This window comes from Sus scrofa, chromosome 7, assembly GCF_000003025.6.
Source record: "Sus scrofa isolate TJ Tabasco breed Duroc chromosome 7, Sscrofa11.1, whole genome shotgun sequence".
NCBI lineage: Eukaryota > Metazoa > Chordata > Mammalia > Artiodactyla > Suidae > Sus > Sus scrofa.
The window spans coordinates 98,588,934-98,608,703 of NC_010449.5; the positions used below are offsets into that span (position 1 = coordinate 98,588,934).

Sequence of the window (19,770 nt, forward strand, 5' to 3'; positions counted from 1 at the left end):
AGAGACGGGCCAAGCCACTGTGCAGGCAGCTCTGTCCCAGCTGGTTCTTGAGCGGCCTGCCTTGGAGAGGCCAGCAGCCTTTTGGGCCACAGCCAAACCCATGAAGCAGTGGGGCGAAAGAAAATCGGAGGAATTAAGTTAAAGGACAGGTTTGGTAAAGGAGAAAGGGTTTTGTGCTGCTGTTGTGTTTATTATATGGTTGAGACATCAGGCGAAACCCTTTGGGTACCAGTGCTGGCCTGCAGACCATTTGCCCAGCAGGTGCTTGCTAAGACCTACCATGTGCCAGACCCTGGGAGCTGAACTTTAAATAGGTAGACAAACCTGCCTTCTCTTGGACTGTGGATTGGAGGGGGGACATCCAAAAATAAGCAATTCATGTACAGTATCAAAGGCCAGGTTGTGGTGAGTATTGTGAAGAAAAACTAAGCAGACCAAGTCGATGGAAGGGCTGGCTGGGGAATCTGGGCATGTCATATTCTGGTTTATGGGGTTTTTTAGATCCGACGCTTCTCTCTTGCCTCTTCGTTCTTCTTCCCTTTCCAATATTCCTTTTTAAGACACCTTTGCTCTCTGGTTTCTCCAGTGTTTTCCTGCCTCCCTTCATATTTTGTCTGCAGCCCTTTAAAGCTAGCCTCCGCTGCCACCAATCATTCTCTATTGTCCTGGGGATCTCGGCCCTTGCCCGCAGGTCATCTCTGAGTGGGCTGCTGCGGTTGCAGTGGCCACACCCTGCCTCTGGGCCTGGAATGCATTTCCAGTAGTGGGGGAGGGAGGCCAGATGCCCACCTTTGTGTGTGACAAACACACACACACACCACCAAGCACTTCACAACGTGCTAGATGGGATCCCTCCCCCTCCGTGCTACGCTATAGTGCTCTTGAAGGGACTCAAGTTCAAGGGAGGTTAGCCTGGATGACCTTTTAAGAAAGAAAGAGGTTGCAAACTGTCATTCCATGGGCAAGAGTCAGCCTACAGATGAATCTTGTTTGGCCCTCACTGTGTGGGGTTTTTTTTTTCTTCTTTTTCTTTTTTTTTTTTTTTTAATTGAATGAATTGCTATATTTAAAAGTCAGGAAATGCAGACTTTTTGGTTTTTTTTAAAACCCAGCCTATCTGGCCACTCTAGGCCCATACCCTTAAAGGCACTGAGAAGCTGGAGCTGGGCAGCTGGCACTCACGGTATTGGCATGTGGGCCTCAGTTCTCCACAGTCCCCACTACTCCCTGTTGCCTTCCACCCAGCCCACTTCATGCTATCTGTGTCACCAGCATGCTTTTGAGTTTGTGTCCTGTGTTTAGGTCCCAAGGACCAGGACTACATCTTACATTCCTTTTTACTCCCACCAGATGGTGGCCAGTGCCTGGCCTGTAGACTGTTTCACACACACCTGTTGCCTGGGACATTGATTAGCTGTGTCAACTTGGCACGTCACTTAAACTTTCTAGCCCTTGAGTTCTTTATCGCCCAATTCTCACCTCCAAACATCGGTCCATTTGTGTTTCTATTTCTGAACAGAGGTGACTTCAGGCAGAAGACAAGTGGACACAGTGGTTGAAAAATCAAACCAACCAGTCTCAAACCTGACTGATCATCAAAGCTATTTGGGGAGTTCCCTGGTGGCTCAGCAGGTTAAGGATCCAGCATTGTCACTGCTGTGGCTCTGGTCATGGGTTTGATCCCTGGCCTGGCACCTTCCACATGCTGTGGGTGGGGTCGCAAAGAAACAAACAAAAAGTATTTGGAAATGTCCCTATGCATTCATATTTCCAGGCCCAACCTTGGGCCTCAGAGAGTCTCTGGGGCAGGGTCCAGGGATTCTGTGTATTTAGTGGCCCAGCTACATTTGGGAGCCTGACTTTGTTTGTACTCCTCAGGCTCTTCTGATCCCTATCAGGGAGCACTCTGAGGGGCTCCCCTTCCAGAAGGAGCGTGTGCCTTCCATGGTAGGCTGTCTCTCCAGCACATACCCCGTGGGGTGACTGGATTCTGGCCCCCATCATCTCTGGAGCAGGAGAGGACACTTAACTGTTTGTGGATCTCCCCAAATGACACTGGTCACTTCCCCACTTCTCCAGGGAGCCTTACGGGACATTGAGAAGGTTTTCATCATTGGAAGCGTGGGTCTAGGAATCCATGGACCACAGGGTGGCCTTGGAAGGTGTGCTCGCTCTCAGTTTGCTCACCGAAAAGACCAAAGTGTTCATCCATGTGTAGGCTGAGCATAAAACGTTGCCCCATACCAGCTGATGTGCTGCGTAAATGTTGGTGTAAGCATGCTTGTGTTTTTAGTGATTGAAAACATAAAGGCAGCCCCACTGACATTTTTTTAGCAAGCCTTGCATAATTGGTTTTTAATTTGTGGCTCTTTGGAATAGCATTGGCCTTCGTCCCTCTGACTCAGATGCTTTTTCTGTCTCATACTTGCTTGGCACAGAGATCCAATCTGTCCCTTCTTGGAATAGAATCTCCCAGCTCATCGCTGAAATCCTGAATTTCCATTTTAGTTTGGTTACTTTGTTAGCACATTTTCAAAAGCTGTTAGCTTTTTTTTTTTTTTTTTTCCCAAGTAGTTTAATTTGAGGGTAACTGAGTGATAGCCAAAGGCAGCTCTGCATGAGTTCGACTTTGACCCTATGGTACTGAGTCTTATTTGATATCATATCCGGAGCCTTACAAGGGTTCTGAATCTCTTATTTAACATCATAGGTTGGTCACACCCATTGTTGTCCTAGCACAGGTGGGGGTGGGGACATGCCTGGAACTGTATGTTCATAGCAGGAAATCAAATACTTCTAAAAATTTCAGGGAGTCCTGTGCAGCCTAGTGGATCTCTGCCTTGAGAAGGGGGTAATAACAGTGCCTACTTTCTAGTGTTGCTGCGATGAGTAAATGAACTTATGCAGGCAGAGAAGGGCTTCACATAATGCCTGGCACTTGATAAGATACTCAATGAAAGTAAGATAGAATGGCGATTACTTTTCAAATGTGTTGATCAGGCAAGTTAGTTTTTATAATTGACTCAAAAACTCTTCCTCGGGCTTTCATTTGCTTGCGGTATTTTGCCCCGGGAGGTGGTGCGTGGCTTGAGTGTTTGGAGGTGTCCTGGGGTCCCGGGAGCAGGGCACCACCTTGGCTTCCTAACCAGACAGGCTGCTTCTGGGGCGTAGGAAGAGCTCTGGGCTTGGGTTCAAGCGTCTGTGTTCAAAATCCGGCTCCATCGCCCACTCCCTGTATGACCTTGGACGAGTCAGCTGGTCTTTCTGAGCTCAGTTTCCTCAGCTGCAAAAGGAGGGGACTAGAACTCCCGGCATTTTCGCACGAGGGTGAAGCGAGGCACTGGGTGTAAAGATACTACAGTGCATCTCGCCTGTATATCATCCTTACTGGGGACGGAGTCCACTGGCAGCGAATCACACTGCAACTCCCGACAGCGCTGGCCTTTCTAATGCCTTGTATCTGACCTAGGTTTCAGGGAAGCAAGCAGCCCTTCCTGTTCCTGGTTGTTGATGTAGTTTAGATGCAGCCGGAGATTTAGTTACCAACTGTGAATGAAAAGGCCCTTCAACCCTCTGGTTCCCACTAAGCTGCCCTGGGTGACCTCTTATCTTGTTTCCTGTGGTGTTAAGGGCCTTGCTGGATTCCCATGAATCCTCAGTATTTTTAGCAGCCCTGTGAAGTGGCCTCTTCTACCAGTGCTGGTCATCACGGTATCTTCGGGCCCACTGGCACTATGGACTCAGAGCTGGGAAACTGAGTCCTCTCGTGGGTCCTCCTCTGGCTGAACAGCTCTGGAGCCAGCCAAATTCCTTTCCCCTCTACTGGGCCCCAAAGACATAAGACAACTTGAGCTTGGAGCTCGGAGACCTAGAAGGGCCTTGGGGCAGATTCAGGCAGGCTGCAGAGATACTTGGAGTGAGGTCAGTGGGCCTCTGCTGGGTTTAGCAACTCCACGAGCCTGTGCACATCCTGCCCTGTGCGGGGCCCATGACCTGCTCTGCTCTTTGGCAACAGGGCCCCCTTTACTAAGTCCAGTGCATGTGTGTGTCTTGGGTGACCAGCTCCTCCACAGTTTGCTTCCATGGCCCTTCTTGTCCCTGCCACTCCCCAAACCAGCACCAATAAGAAACCGTGGCTCTTTGGAAGCCATGTAGCCAAGCAGGACTGGTGCATTGGAACGGCCTGGCTCTGGATAGGCTACTAGACAGTGGAGCTTCACCTTCCTCCCTTGCAAAAATGGGGGGAGGGACAGAGGACCCCCATCTCACAACATATATAAAAAGTAGTGCAAAATGGATCAAAGACCTACTATAGAGCAAAACCCACAAAAGTCTTAGAACAGCCACAAATCTTTGTGACTTTGGATTAGACACGACACCAAAAATCCAAGCAACAAAAAATAAGTTGGACATTATCAAAATTAAAAACTGTCAGGGGTCAAAGGACAAAAAATGCAAAGACAGTCCACAGACAGTGTTTTGCAAATATAGATCTGATAAAGCCTCTGTATCTAGAATATATAAAGAATTATTCAACTATAGTAAAAAAAAAAAGTCTGATTTAAAAATGGACAAAGCATCTAAATGCACATTTTTTGAAGAAGAAGATATATGAATGGGTAAAAAGCACATAAAACATCATTAACCATCAGAGAAATGCACATCGAAACCACAATGAAACACCGCTCCACATCCACTAGAATAACTACAATAAAAAGGACAGATGATGACAAGTATGAGTGAGGATGTGGAGAAATTATAATCCTCACATCCTGCTGTTGGGAATGTAAAATGCTGCAGACACTTTGGAAAACAGTCTGCCGTTTCCTCAGATGGCTAAACATAGCGTTTCCATACGACCCAGCAATTTCACTCCTAGGTATACAACTGAGAGAAATGAAAACATATGTCCACACAGAAACTTGTACAGGAATGTTCCTACTATTTCAAAAGTGGGAACAACCCAGTTGATGAGTAGCTAAACAAAATATGCTGTATCCGTACAATGGAATATTATTTGGCCATAAAAAGGAATAAAGTACATGCGATGACATGGATGAACTTTGAAAACATCATGTTAAGTGAAAGAAGCCACTCACAAAAGCCCACGTATTATATATTTCCATTGATATGAAAGGTCCGGAATAGGCAAATCTATAGGGTCAAGGAGGAGAATCAGCTCCCTGGTGCCTAGGGCTGCAGGGGGAGATGGGAGAAGTCGGAGGTGATGGCTAAGGGTATGGAGTTTCTTTTAGGGGTGATGCAAATGCTCTAAAATTCATTGTGCTGATGGTTGCACAACTTTGTGAATATACACAAAGCTGTTGAGTTGTGTGCTTGAAGTGGGGCACTGTTCAGCATGTGTGAATTTTATCTCAATAAAGCTCTTGTAAAAATGGGCAAGATAATAGCTACCTCACCCATATAGGGAGGATTAAAAGGGGTAATGTATATAAATCCACTAGCATGTATTTGTGCTCTGGAATTAGTGATTAAAACCCCTTTTTAGGAGTTCCTGTTGTGGTACAGTGGAAACAAACCTGACTAATATTCATGAGGACACGGGTTCCATTCCTGGCTTTGCTCAGTGGTCGGCAATATGTTGTTGCCATGAGCTGTGTGGTGTGGGCTCGGATCCCGTGTTGCTGTGGCTGTGGTGAAGGCCAGCAGCTGTAGCTCTGATTCGACCCCTAGCCTGGGAACTTCCATATGTGGCTAGTGCAGCCCTGGGTGGGGGCGGAAAGCAAAAACAAAACAAAACAAAAACCCCTTTTGGCCAACCTGTGAAGGAGCCAGGGTCTAGTTAGGGGTGTTTGCTCCTCTTTTCCTTCTGCTGTTCGTAGCCATCTAGAGGCAGTGGGAGCAGCCTGGTAGGGTTTTGTATGGAACTTGGGAGGAAATAGGGAGAAATCCTGGTTACTCATTAGAGTCCTCTGGAGTGTGTTTTAAAAATATGGATACACAGTCTAGAGATTCTGGGTCAGTTGGTCTGGGTGGGGCCGACAGGTGGTTCTAATCTGCAGCCACCAGTTGGAAGCTGTGGTACAGTGTAAACTGGCCCAGGTCTTTGACAGGTTGAGGACATTTGCCTTCAGGACAGAAGGATTACACGAGCCGTGCACTTTAGGGTTTGCAAACTGCTTTTGTAGAGATTATCTCCTTTGATCTGTTCAAAAACCTTGTGAGGTAGGTGTTTTTAGCACCATTAATTGTTAGGGAACAGAAGCTCAGAGAGATTAAGTAACTTGCCAGGGTCTCATGTTTATTTTTATTTGTATTTATTTATTACTATTATTATTATTGTTTTGACTGCATTTGCGGGATGTGGAAATTCCCAGGCTGGGGATCAAACCCATGCCACAGCAGCAGCTGCAATCCCTGCACTGATAACACTGGATCCCTAACCCGCTGAGCCATCAGGGAACTCTGAGGTCTCATTTTTAAAGCAGTTTTATCTAATTTCTTTTTAATGCAAGTTCCATACACATGCTCATATCTATTAGCTATCAAATCTAAAACTCTGGAGAGCACTGCCAAGGTGACATCTGGTGCTAGGTTAATCTATTTTGCATAGATTTCAGAACAAAGCTCTTTCTGCGCTTCCTTTAACTGATGAGCTCTAGAGAGTGCAAGGCAAGCTGAAAGAACATTATTTACACATACATGTGTATATGTATATACATCTATGACGTGTAACCGTTTGAACATACACACCGTTTGTAACTACTGATCTGTGCGTGCAAGGAAAAGAGAAGACAGGAATAATTTGGATGCCGAAGCTGTCAGAAACTTGCAGCTGTCCTCCATAACCTCTGAGTTAAAGGTTTTGCATCCATCACAGCTCATTTAATGTACCCATTGAATGACTATAGTAAGTATATGATGGGATTTGAGACCCTTAGGAAAATGCCACCTTTATCTATTAGGTATGTTGTGGTATCCTTTGAACAAGGCACTTCTGCTGAGAAACCTATCTGAAATTCATTGGTTTGTGTTGGTCCTACTCGAAGTTGCCTGTGCAGACTAGCTGGCATCTGGGAACATGCGAGAAGCACAGCCTCTTGGGTCCTCCCTGAAACCCACTGAAGCAACCTCTCCAGAGAGGGGAGCTCCCAACTCTGTGATGTCCTGAGGCCTCCCATGGGTTCTGATGCTCTCTGAATGTTCAAAACAACTGAATGTCTCCTCCAGCCCTGACTGTTGGCAATGATTCTCTCTGAGAATAGCTACCAGGGTCTAAAGTCACATTTTCCTCCTATCTCAGGCTTCCGGGAGGGACCCACAGCCGTCAGGTATTCATTAATGTGTGTGGTTCCTGAGCCTGTGTCAGGCAAGCCTGCTCTCTGAGTCAGCAAACACCTTTGCATTTTCAAACCAGTTATTTCCAGGTCTTGATGCTCCCTGCCAGCAGCCCACAACCTCAGGGACTTCCCAATGAATTAAGCTGCCGAGCTTGTCAATAGGCCTGCTCCTTTGTCGTTTTAGAAGGGAGAATCAGATGAACTGTTCTGATGCCACAGGAGCCCCCATGTGCTGTATCTGGCCTGGAGTTCTCAGCAGCTCTGGTCTGAAACCTGGGGCGGGGGAATGGGGGGGGTGTGTCTGTGCCCCGCCCCCATCTGTCTGGGTTCTGTGAAGCCCCTCCTTCCCTCCTCTATGAACTGGAACTGCAACATTTCACAGCATAAATCACTCAGGGTAAAATCGCCCTTCCATCCTCCAGGTCCCGCAGCCCCGGTCGTGAGTGTCTTTCACCGTGTCAGCTGGGTGGGATTTTTATGAGCTGGCGTTCCATTCCCTCGAAGTAGAGGTCGCCGATCTGCTGGGCAATTTGTCTGTTATCTGTGCCTTGTGCCTGAAAGAAACTGGCTGAAATCTGTATTTTTGCTGCACACTCTGCATACAGATGAAACAGGACTGCGTTGGTGGAGAATAATTAAGCCAAGGACCTTGTTTTTCACCTTCATGATGAAAGACAGAGGACTTCCAAGGCTTTAATCGGATGATGGCTCTTGAAATGTTCTACTTCGGCCAACTCGGGACTTTCAGAACAGCACTGTTCATAAATATTCTTTGCAACAACTGCATTTTCATTTAATTATAGACAGTTATTTTGCAGGAGCTCTCGTCTCTGTGTTTTGTTTTGTTTTGTTTGGGGGGGGCTGGTGTAATCAAGGCCCGTAGACTACTTGTTGTTGCTGCTGCTGTTAAAGACCCAGTTTCAACTGTATGATTAACTCTTTTTGAGAAAAAAGTGGGTTTTCCCCTGCCAGATGTATTCTGCTTTTTACCAGTCTTTTGGAGGCGGAGAGACTCTTGTGGGGCCACTATTTTTCTCCTTTTCTCATCTTTTGAAGTCAGTGTCAGTTGGGTAAGAAAATTGATTGATTGCCTAGTGGGAACCCAAACCTCCCTAAACCATAAGTATGAAATGGGCCTGAAATAGACATACTTCCACAAAAAAGAGCCACCATTCTTCAAATAGCTCTTGTCCGCAAAAGGATTTCCCGGCAACCATTGTTCCTTTTCTCTTCGGTGTTAGGTTTCTGCCCGTGCCAAGGTGATTTTCCCCTCTGTCTCCCGGCCTCTACTTGACTTTTGCAGTAACAGTGTTTGCTCTGCCCTCAGCGGGACCTTCCGGAGATGGGTGCCACCCTGCCCAGCCGGCTTTTTCAGGCTTTGTTCCAAATACAATGCTGCCTTTGCTTAGCCGTGGAAACGCTGTTCTCCACTGCCTTCTGAGAGAATGGCCCTTTCCTAGTCTGCATATAAAGCAGCCCCGGGCCTCAGCAGTCTATTGTTGCTTGGGTCCTCTTCACCCAGAACGTTTTTCCTGAGGGTGGTGGGGGGTGGTGGTCGGGAGGGGACCGGGGTCGGGAGATGCTTCCTCTTGCTGAGAGGTGAGGCGCAAGGAAGTCATTTGGATGGATCCTTGTGGCTCTGATGCCCAGCAGCAAGAGTAGGGGAGCGCTTTCTATTTATGAAGGATGATGTCCCCTGCTTCTTCCCAGAAAGCAGGGCTGTTCTGGTTGGCATTACTGCTGTCTAATGCAGAGACCCGGGAGTAGCCCTTCCTTGAGCTTGAGGTCCCAGGCCTGCGGATGCAGCAGGAATCAAGGATGTCCAGGTCTTCTTAAGTCCAGAACCTCAGGATGGAGCGTGGTTTACAGCCCTGCCCTTCCCCATGGTCTCCTGCAGAGGCCCAGTTGTGCCAACTGCAGATTGCTGAGCAATCGCCCGTCCACCTGCGCGCGCCTCCCGCCAGGAGAGCTGAGTGCATCGGCTTGGCAGGAGGAGAGCTCGCCTCTGCCCGCTCCTGTTCAGAGCCCTCACCCGGTGGTTGGCTGCACTTGACACTTTGAGTGAGTGCGGTGTCCAGTGTGTGGGTTTGCTCATAGGTGAATGTATTGGGTGACAGCCTGGCATGGAGGCCCATTGGAAAGGGCACTGGCCCAGGACTCAGGAATCCTGGGTTCTTGTCCAGGTCACCAGCTCTGTGTGTAGTGGGCCTCCCTTTAGCAAACATTTATTGAGTGCTGTTGATGGCCATAAATGCTATAAGGTGCTGGGCACACAAAAAGTCAACAAGACATGGACTTTGCCCTCCTGGAGCTCTCTGCTAATGCAGGCGGAAACTGAGGCTAGAATACAGCACAGTAGGGGCAGGATAAACCCCTAGTTCTGTGGGAGCCCAGAGCAGAAGGAGACCTCCCGGCCTTGGAGGGGTTGAGAATCAGGAGGGACTTCCTGTAGGAGGTGATGCTTGCGCTGAATGTACAGCATAAGAGTAAGCCAAGGGGACGGCAGAGGCAGGAGGCTAAGGAAGTGCAAGGCAGTGCGGGAACGTGGCTTGTAGTATAGGGATAGACGAGAGGTGAGAACAGAGCACGTGAAAGTTCCCAGGCCAGAGATCAAACCCAGGCCACAGAAGTGACCTGAGCCACTGAGCAGTGTCAACCTAGCCACCAGGGAACTCCAAAGAGCTTCAGGGTCCCCTGAAAGCCAATAACTGGACCAGAGTTGCACTTTAGAATGTTCCCCCCAAAGGCTGGGATGGAGGAAGATGGTGGTGTGAGACAGAGAGACAGAGAGAGACAGAGAGAGACAGAGAGAAGGGAGAGACCTGGAGTGTGGCCGGGGGGCTGGAGACGGGGGAGCATCTCTGAGGAGGATTTCGGATGTCAGATTGGATGGCCTGTCTGGTCAAATTGGAGATGAGGGGAGGGGCCCATGAGGGGCGAGGCCTGAGTTTCTACCTCCAGGGACAGGGTGGGCAGGTGGCCAACGCGGTAGAGAATAGAGATAAGTCACCAAATGAGGATTAAGACTTCGAGGGGCTCAGGGACTTCTAGATTGAACGTCTAGCTGGCAGCGGGGGTTCTGATCTGAAAATAAAGATATGGGTTGGCATTCGAGTAGAGGTGGTGTCGAAACCACACGATGAAAACAGTGACCTGTGGGCGGTGCATATAGGGGTCGGTCCTAGGTGACAGACAGAAAAGGTCAGAGAAGGGGGAGGACAGCCGCAGTCAGTGTTGGGCATCCAGGGCAGAGAGAATTTCAGAAAGAGGGAGCAGTGCATAGGCAGGTGGAGCCAGGAGGCCGGGGGACTGACCCACAGTGTCCTTTGGACTCGTCTGGGAAGACCCAGGCCCTGCCCCCAGCTTGGGTGGGGTTTGGGGAGCTCCTGGTCCAGCCCCCCGTTTGTGATGTAAGGGTCCCTGTCTTTCCCCAGCTTGGCGACCTTGGGCAGATGCTTCGCCTGGCTTCCTCAAGTGGAAAATGAGGTCCTTGGCACCCATCCTGCAGAGGGCTTTGAGTGTTAGAGGAAGTGGGAGCCGCTGTGTTTGTTAAAGAAGAGCCACAGGCCAGGAGATGAGCCGACTGGCCCAAGGTCATGGAGAAGGGCAGCGTGGTGACCAGCCCCGCCAGGCTCTGTTGCTTGCCAGGGGTCATAACTGAGCAGCCCACGGTGGGGGCAGCCCGCAGATGTGTTTTGTTTGGCTCACATGGCGTTCTTTTCAAAATGGGATTCGTGGCCAACATTAAAAATGGGGACATTTTACCTCTTAACTCATATTTTCAGCGAGTCTTGAAAACTTGGATGTTTCAGTCACACGGAGGGTGCACCGCCGTGGGGCCAGTCGGTGTGTCCCCTCTGGGGGCCGCAGCCCCGTCCAGCCCTCCTTCCTCACTAGCTTTTACTTGCTTGGCCCCTGGGGTGACTTGAGTTTGCAACTCCGGCCCTTTGACCATTTGTCTTGAATTTTCTCGTACAGCCCTGCCCACTGCTCACTGAAACTGTCCAATCTTTCATAGCTGAGGTCCAGACCTCGGGCGTTTGCAGTGAGAGGGCCTGGCCAGAGAAGAGGGGAGAGAGAGGAGCTCAGCCCAACAGCCCAGCCCTGGGGGAGATGCTGGGGGGGTGGGGGGAGGGCCTGGCCCCTGCGGGCTGCGGGGGTCAGCAAGGGTGTTGGACCAGGGCCCCTGGGGTTGCCTCATTCCTCCCCGCGGGGTGGGAGGAGGCGGCAGGGGTGGCTGGCCCAGCCCGATGGCCTGGCTGAGGTCTTGCCCCCACTACTCTTTGTTGATGCTGGGGGGTAGGTGGGGGGGCAGGGGAGTGGGAAGGGACCGCAGCCCCTGGCTCAGAGCAGCCGTGTTTATGTGGGAGAATGTCTGGTATGTTTGGTATCTGGGTGTTTACTTCCCAGGGTGCTTGCGGGCCCCGGGTGTTGAAATGTGGCTCCTCCATGCGGGGAGGAGGCCCCCTGTGTGCCTGGTCAGGGCGAGATTTGGAGGCTGTAGGGCAGTCACTCCAGGCCCGCACACCGACAGCTCCTGTGCCCTGAAGCCCCCCCTCTCCCTGGGCACCTACCCCCCAGGTCTCCATTTATGCCAGATTCTGCCTGTGCGGGAGGCTGGCTGGGCTCCAGGCAGGCAGCACTGTCGTGGCCGCCCTGCCTCACCTGGAAAGAGTGGCAGGGAAGCTGACATTTTCAGAACCCTTCCTGTGTCCCCAAGCCCTGGGCTGGACCACCATCGGTCCTCACCACAACCCACTGCAGCGGAGCCTTGGGGTGAAGGGCAGAGGCTCAGAGAGGCCAAGCGACTTGCCCAGGAGCCACAGCAGAGCTGCTGGGGGTGAGGGTGGGGTGGTGGGGGGGACTCAGGCCTCTCAGATCGCAAAGCTCATGCTGACAGCCCTGAAGCCCTGGATCTCAGATAAGCCAGTTTCTCTCTGCCTGTGAGTCAGTTCTTAGTTTGAGATAAGCCTTTCCGAACGTCGCTGCTTTGCTTAGTGCTGGTGGTTTGATTTTTTTTTTCTTCTTCTCTATTTCTGTTTGTCACCTGCTTTATTGCTCTCTTCTCTATTGCTTCGTCCATGCGAGGGTTTCTATATTTGCCGTGCCCGGGGTTAAAAAGTGTCATTGCTCTTTCTCATCCTGTCTCTTTGTGGGCCCTGCAAGATACATATTTGGAAATGCTTATGAAATGTCAGAATTCAAAATCACGTCTGGGGGACTGTTGCCACCATGTGAGAGCCACGTGGCTGGCAGACGGGGCCTGAGAAACATGACGGGGGGGGGGAGGGGCAGGCCCCCCTTCCTCTGAACCGTGGGGCTTTCATGCTACACGTTCAGTGTGAATTGTGCAAGAAATATTTTGTATTCAAAAGCACCCAGGTAGGAAAAAACAGAAAGGTCATCGCCCTCAGAGCCAGCTGCTTCTGCTGCTGCTTTATGGTCGGGTTGCCAGGGTGGAGCTGGAGTTGGGTGGTGCTTGTGACCCAGACCACCTGTCTTTTCAGAAGCAGGAGGTGCTCAGGCCAAGGGGCCAAAAGACCGGGATTTGAAGCTGTCACTGACCTTTTGGGCAGCCCTGATATCCTTAGTGTCTTCATCTGTGAAATTGAGGAAGAGGATAAGACTGTTCTAGATGGTTTACGGAGACCATTTAACACCCCAGGAATCCTCAGCCTTGGGATTTGGTACCTACTGAGGGGACCCACCTGTTTGCTAAAGGGCTCTCCTGCATCCGGGCTCTGCCACTTTCCAGGCTGTTCCAGAAGCATTGTTCCTGGGTGGATTTTCTCCTCTGGAGTCCTGGGGACCACCTCCTGCATCTCCCGATTTCACAAGGGTGGGACCCTGGTGTCCCAGACACCTTTCAGTAGCAAGAGGCAGAAATCTCTAATTCCCTTCAGGCCAAAGGAGGAATTTTCGGGATAGATTCGGGTGTCTCCATCACAGGCCCCGAGGAGACAAGGGCAGCCAGGCCTCTCCAGGGATGGTATCGGGAAGACTAAGATAGTTTCTTTCTGTCTACTATCTGTCCCTCTGTCTGTCTATACCATCAGACTCTGGCCATGTCCCTGGGTTTCTCCCTCTGTGACTCTGCCTCGTCTCCTCTGTCTCTCTCACCCCTCTTTGTCTCTCTGGGTGCCTCTGTCTCTTTCCTCTCCATCTCTGTCTTGACCTTTCTCTGTCTGGAGCCCCCTCTATCTCCCTGGGCCTGGACAGGGTGTGGCAAGCCCGATGCCCAGGGCACGACCCTTAAGGAGGCACTGGCCCTCCGGTGCTGACCTTGCCTTAGCACGAGCCCCAGTGTGCGTGCCTCCTTAAATGTGTGCCCTGGGCACCTGGCTTGCTGCACCCTGTCCAGGCCCAGCTTCTCTTTCTGCCATGAGTTCCCCCTTCTTTGTCTGACTCGCTCCTGCAGCCCAGTGTGTTTCTCTCTTGCCACCCGGTCTCATCTCCACACATCAGCAGCCTGATTTTTCTGCTTCTCTGGGTTGAAATTGGCGACTCCATCCTGCCTGCTCCCCAGTCCAGCAGTTCAGTTGCAACTGTCCAGGCAGTGACTACAGCCCAGCTCAGGGTAGCGGCTCACACCTCGTCAGAGCCTCTGTGACCAGGGCCTAGGGAACAGCTTCTCTGAGGGGGAGGGGCTGCTCAACCTGAGGGCCTCCTTGGCTGTGGACCCCCAAGTCTGTCCCCCAGAGTGGCATAGGGCCCCCTCATTGCCAGAACACAGTCAGCCTTGTTGCCGGTCTCCCTGGGAACTGGGGAGACGCAGAGCCAGAACCCAGCTTGAGAAACCAGAATGGTGTGCTTGTCCCACCCGCCTGCCCCCATCTCCTGGTTTTTAAATGTCTTGAGGCTCAAGCTGCCTCCTCCTCAAACATGCTGGATCTTCCAGCTGTATCTGCAGAAAAAAGCATCATCTCCCATGTGGGGTTCCGGTTTTAGATGTTGGAGCTGTGCGCCGTGAAAACACTCCTGTCTCTCACCCACGCGGGACCAAATGCTTTAGAGAATCGGGGGAACATCAGGAAGGAGGCAGCAGCCTTGACTTGGGATGAAAGAGGCCTGGAGGGGCTTGGGGGCAGCCTCCCCCAGCTCCAGTCAGAGGGCAGGCCATGAAGACCCCCACAAGAGGAGCCGCGGTTCGCCCCAGGGGGGACTGCAGAAGCCAAGGGCCCTGCCCAACTCCCGTCTTAATTCCAGCAAGACCTCGGCATCTGTTTTCGGTGTGTCCTCTGGGAGGCTCTTAACCAGCAGCAGAGGGATTTGGGGGAGATGCAACACAGTTTCAAGGTGAAAGTGTAGCAGGGGGGCTTTGGGGCCATTTCTTGTCTTATTGGGAGATGTGAGCCCAGGCAGGACACAGGGCTGGAAAGGCCCAGGATGGACTTAAAGCCAGACTTTCGGGGTCTGCTTGGGACCTGTGCAGACCTGCCACAGCCATCAGCAGACTGCACCCTGTATCTTGACTCTATCTTGGGCCCTTGTGCTTCTGCTAAAGGCAGCACCCAGTCCCCAAGCTTTGCTGGCCTCTGGCAAACAGAGCTTTCCCTGGCCAAGAAAGCTCCTTATAAGCACTGGAGAAAAGGTTAGGCAGATGCAAATACAGGCAGTAAATTCCATTTAGAAGTATAGAATCCAAGCCTGTAAGCATCGTTCTCTTGACTCTTTTATTCTGTTCATTCATTTGATTGACATTGGCTGCGCCCCTCCTAAGTGTCCTGATCTATGCCAGGTACTGGCGATGCCCAGGTCCCCCATCCTCCAGATTAGCGGGGAAGACAGCTTCCCTCATAAGCAGAGACTAAGGATGGGGCATGATAGAGACTCTTACACTGGGGAACTCCAAGTGCTGTAGCAGCACAGCAAAAGCAGTTCATTCTATTGGGGAGTCAAAGGGGCTTCCTGGAGGAGGTGACATTTGCTCTTGAAGGTTGGAGGAGTTTATAAGTGGGGAAAGAGGGTCATTGCAGGAGGGCTTGGATGGCTTCGAGTAGGGTGAGACTTTGAAGTAGAGGGTGATGGCAGGAGGGCACTGACATGGCTGCAGAGGGCTGGGACAGCCCTCACCTGGCTGTCACACTGGCCCGGTTGATCTCTCAAACTTCCAGGACTGAACTGCTTGCATCTGCTGCTAGAGTAGCTTCTGTGGGCCCCAACTTTATTTTTCTTTCTTTCTTTCTTTCTTTTTTTTTTTGTCTTTTCAGGGCCTCACCCGCAGCATATGGAAATTCCCAGGCTAGGGGTTGAATCAGAGCTGTAGCCGCCAGTCTACACCACAGCCACCGCAACGCAGGATCCGAGCCACGTCTGCGATCTACACTAGAGCTCACAGCAACACTGTATCCTCAACCCACTGAGCAAGGCCAGGGATGGAACCTGCTGTGTCCTCATGGATGCTAGTCAGATTCATTTCCGCTGAGCCACGACGGGAGCTCCGGTCCCCAACTTTTTGTAGGATGAGGCCCTGCCCAGGAGCAGGGTGGGGAGCTGGGTCTCGGAGGACAGAGGTTGTGTCTCCTAGGAATCGGTGGCTCTGCCAGAAGCGCGGGCTTGCTACAGGGAGGGGCCTGAGGCCCTATGAGCCCGGCAGGGCCCAGGTTGCACACATCACCTTGGCAGTTTGTGGGCAAACCCTCTGGGCCGAGGGGAGATTGCACTGCCAGCCGCTTCCTCCAGTTCCTTCCCTCTGCCTGTCGTCACGGTTACCTCGGCCTTGTTGGGGGTGAGGTAGAGGTTGGGCGGAATCAACTTTGTCCGGGTTTCTATTTCCCCAGATGCGGTCAGCCAGAGGAGCTGTCACTTCTGGTTCTGTTTCAAAGGAGGCCAAGGGGCTGGGAGGTGCTTGGGTGCGGCCGTGTTGACAAGGCGCCTCGCCAGCCAGCCTCCCAGGCAGGGTGGGAGGGGGTCAGGGAGACGCTCTGGGTGGTGGAGGAGAGGAAGGGGCGGCCCTGCCAGGGCCTGGGCTGAGGGCCGTGGGGGCTGGTCTCCGGCCCAGGCCCTGGGTCCTGAGCTCCCGGAGCATGCCGGGAGTGCAGGCAGAGAGGCTGTTTACTTTCCTGGCCTGAAGCCCTTTCGGCTGAGACCTTGTTCCAGGCCTCGGGCTGCCAGCAGCACCCCCACGGGCTCCAGAAGTGAGAGAGTTGGCAAGCCCAGGGCAACCCAACGGCTTCTCCAGCGGCCTCGGACTCCAGGCCGTTGCAGCCCGGCTGGTCCTGTGTGTCCTCCAGATTGTCCTGGTGGGAGATGGACAGTAAAAGGCACCACCTCCAAGTGATCTTGATGGGCAGGGGCCATGTGGGCCAGGGGTCGAGGACAGGAAAGCTGAAGTCAGGGTAATCTGCGTTGGAATCCTGATGTCACTGTTTCCGAGCTGTAGGGAGGGCCTTGGACAAACCAAGCTGTTGAGCCTCAGTCTCACCATCTGTAAAATGGGGGCAGTCATAGTACCTTTCTCATCAGGCTTTGATAGTGAGGATTACATGGCCTGCGTTGAAAGCATGTAGCAAAGTAGGCAACTAAAGGGCAGCTCTGGTTGTTATTATTGATGAAACCATGGTAGGTGCAACTTCGGAAGTCTGTGTTGGTGGGCTTCCTCCTCCCCACTCATGCTTGGTGAATTTCCTGGCCTTTCTGGGGCAGAAGCAAGCCCAGAGGCTCCAGAGGCCCCTCTGCCTATATCCCAAGCAGGGAGCTTTGAGGAGCCCCTGGGATCCTGGGCTGCAAGTGGGTCTCCTGGGGGAAAAACCTGCAGGAGTTCCCTTGTGGCTCAGCACGTTAAGCATCTGACTGGTATCCATGAGGATGCGAGTTCAGATCCCTGGCCTCCCTCAGTGGGTTAAGGATCTGGCGTTGCTGTGGCTGTGGCGTAGGCTAGGAGCTTTGACTCTGATTCGACCCCTAGCCTGGGACCCTCCATATGCCACAGGTGCAGCCATAAAAAGTAAAAACAAACAAACAAACAAACATGCAGAGGCCAAGAGAAGGAGGAAGCCCAGTTGAGGGGTGGGGGAAACTATCCCATCACCAGGAGATAGACCTGAGGGAAGACTCAGGCGCTTCAGGGAGGGAAAGTGGGTGGAGGCGGAAGGTGAAAGCAACACTCCTGCCCCATGTGTTTCGAAAGGAAGTGCCTGGGAGCTGCTGGCCTGGAAAATAGTGCCCAGAGGGTGGGGCTGGGCAAGGGAACAGACCACCACCGCCCCATTGGGTGTCACCTCTGGGTGAGGAGATTGCCAGGCTCTGGGCCTCCTGAACTCTGGCAGAACCCAGGAGGCCTTGCCCTCCTGGGGCACTGGCTCCTCCCAGGGACGCACCTGCTCCCGGAGCCTCACCGGGCTGGCTGGGAATCAGGGCCCCCCGCCTGCCCAGAGGCCGGCCGTTGGCAGGGTGGCTGACTCCCTGGGGCTATGGGTTAGGTTGTCCCTGTCCTCAGACACCAGTGTCTCATCAGTGGCTCTTTGCCCTCGCAGCTAGACGAGGAAGAGGAGCGGAGGAAAAGGCGTCGGGAGAAGAACAAAGTCGCGGCGGCCCGATGCCGGAACAAGAAGAAGGAGCGGACGGAGTTTCTGCAGCGGGTGAGCCAGGCAGTGGCCGGGGTGGGGTATTGGCCTTTGTTCTTTGGCAGCTTGTGTGCTCCTGGCCTGGGAGACACCCTCAAATGCCTGCAGAAACAGCGTGGACTCGCTGGCATCCGCCCAGGTGGCCTTGACCCCTCTGCTCCTCCCTGCCTCCTATCCAATGCCCCCTCCCTAAACCCAGATGACCAGGGGGCAGCCCAGATCCCTGGAAGGCCAGAGACGGTGGGTGGAGCCAAGGTCCCCGCCTCTAACTGAGGTTAGACCCTTGTGTTGACTGACCCAGATGCCCGGAACTGGTACCACCCATGCTGGTGCACCGAGAGCTTCCGGAGTTGTCTGGCACGGGTGCAAATGAAGTAGGTGATGGCTCCATGCACGTGGGCCGTGGATGCCGGGGCCAAGTGGAGACAAGCTCCTCCCTCACGTGCAGGAGGCTGTTCCCGCCCTGCCTCCCCGCTACCTGGCCTCAGCCCCACTGAAGATGACCCTGAGCTCTTGGCTGCTGCCCCTGGGACCAGAGGTCGCTCTGATTCCAAAGGCCACTGGAGGGGGCCTTGTGGTCTTCCGAGCACGTCCCTGCCCTTTCATTTGGAATGTGCCAGACAGGGGTGTGCTCTTTCTCTTAGGCCTCCCCTGCTCCTCCAGACATGGTCGATGGCTGGGAGGGAACGTGACCGGAAAGCCAATGCGTCCAAGCCGGTGGTCCCCGGCCTCCCCAGCCTTAATCTCTTGTTCATTTCTCCATCACAACAGTAACAATATAGTATAATAACCTCACGGGCTGGGCTCCCTTCTACGGTCTGCAACAGTTAACAGTAGTTGCTCACATTTGTAAAGTTGGGCCCTGTGCGAAGAGCAGTTGTATGTTATCTCATTTTATTGTTACAACAACCGTATGGGTAGGTGCCTCCCTTATTCTTGGACTGCAGACGGGGATGCTAAGGAAGGCACAGGGAGTTAAGTAACCTGCCCAGGTCCCTCAGCCACCAAGTGAGATTCAGCCTGAGGCCAACTTCAAAGCGTCCACCCGCAACACTCTCCTCTGCTGGCTCTTCATTCATTCACTCATGGGTTCGTGCATTCCTTGGTACACTCTTTTGCTCGTTGGTGGGTTTGTAGACAGGTCATTTGAAGCCCATACTGAGTGCCCAGCCCTGTGCCAGTCGTGGTCCGTCCTATGGGAGCTGGAGAGCCAAGGCTGGGTTGGCCTGGGTGTTCCCTGACCCTGGGGAATCGAGGGCTCTCTTTCCATGCTTGCAACAAGACGGAGCAAATGTGAGGTCATGGGTGTCCACATGGTGGGAGCGTGTGTACACTTCCAGGCTGTGAGCATCTATGGCAGGGAAGTGGTCAGTACAGGCAAGATGAGACTCCTGGGGCTTGGGACCCCCTTGGAAGAGATGGTGGACCAACACCAGGCAGGAAGTTTTCAAGAAATTTCTTAGACACGGGTCTCACATAGGCCTTTAAGATGGATGGAGTGTCACATACCTCATTTCCAGCCCTTGAGTGCCTGCGGAGCTGGGTGAGGCACGGCAGGGAACAGAGAAGTCTCACATCCCATCCCTGCCTTCCAGGGCCGGTCAGCCAGCCAGCAGGCAAGCTGTGCCAAGTGGACGCACACCAGCAACACTAGGGCAGTGACTGCTCCAAATGAACGGGGCTGGTCTCCGCACCTTCTAGCAACGCTGGCTGAGCACCTACGGTGCACCAGGCATTTCACATTATCTCGTTTAATCTCCCCGCATTCCACAGAGCTAGACACTGATGATCCGGGTTTTAGACATGGACCTGTAGCGCGGAGAGCTCGGGTCACCTGCCCAAGGTCACACTGCAAGCGTGCAGTGGAGCCGGAATTCATCCATCCATTCTCTGCCCCGACCGTC

The 19,770-nt window shown here is 52.6% G+C and overlaps 1 protein-coding gene across 3 annotated transcripts in view; it reads left to right on the forward strand.

The window, feature by feature from the left end:
* JDP2 (Jun dimerization protein 2) overlaps window positions 1-19,770 on the forward strand; it is a 42,095-nt gene that overhangs the window by 14,548 nt on the left and 7,777 nt on the right. For all 3 annotated transcript variants that reach the window (XM_021099535.1, XM_021099533.1, XM_021099534.1), the window contains exon 3: window positions 17,777-17,881. In XM_021099535.1, the coding sequence (XP_020955194.1) occupies window positions 17,777-17,881 (105 nt within the window). The remainder of the gene's footprint in view (window positions 1-17,776; window positions 17,882-19,770) is intronic.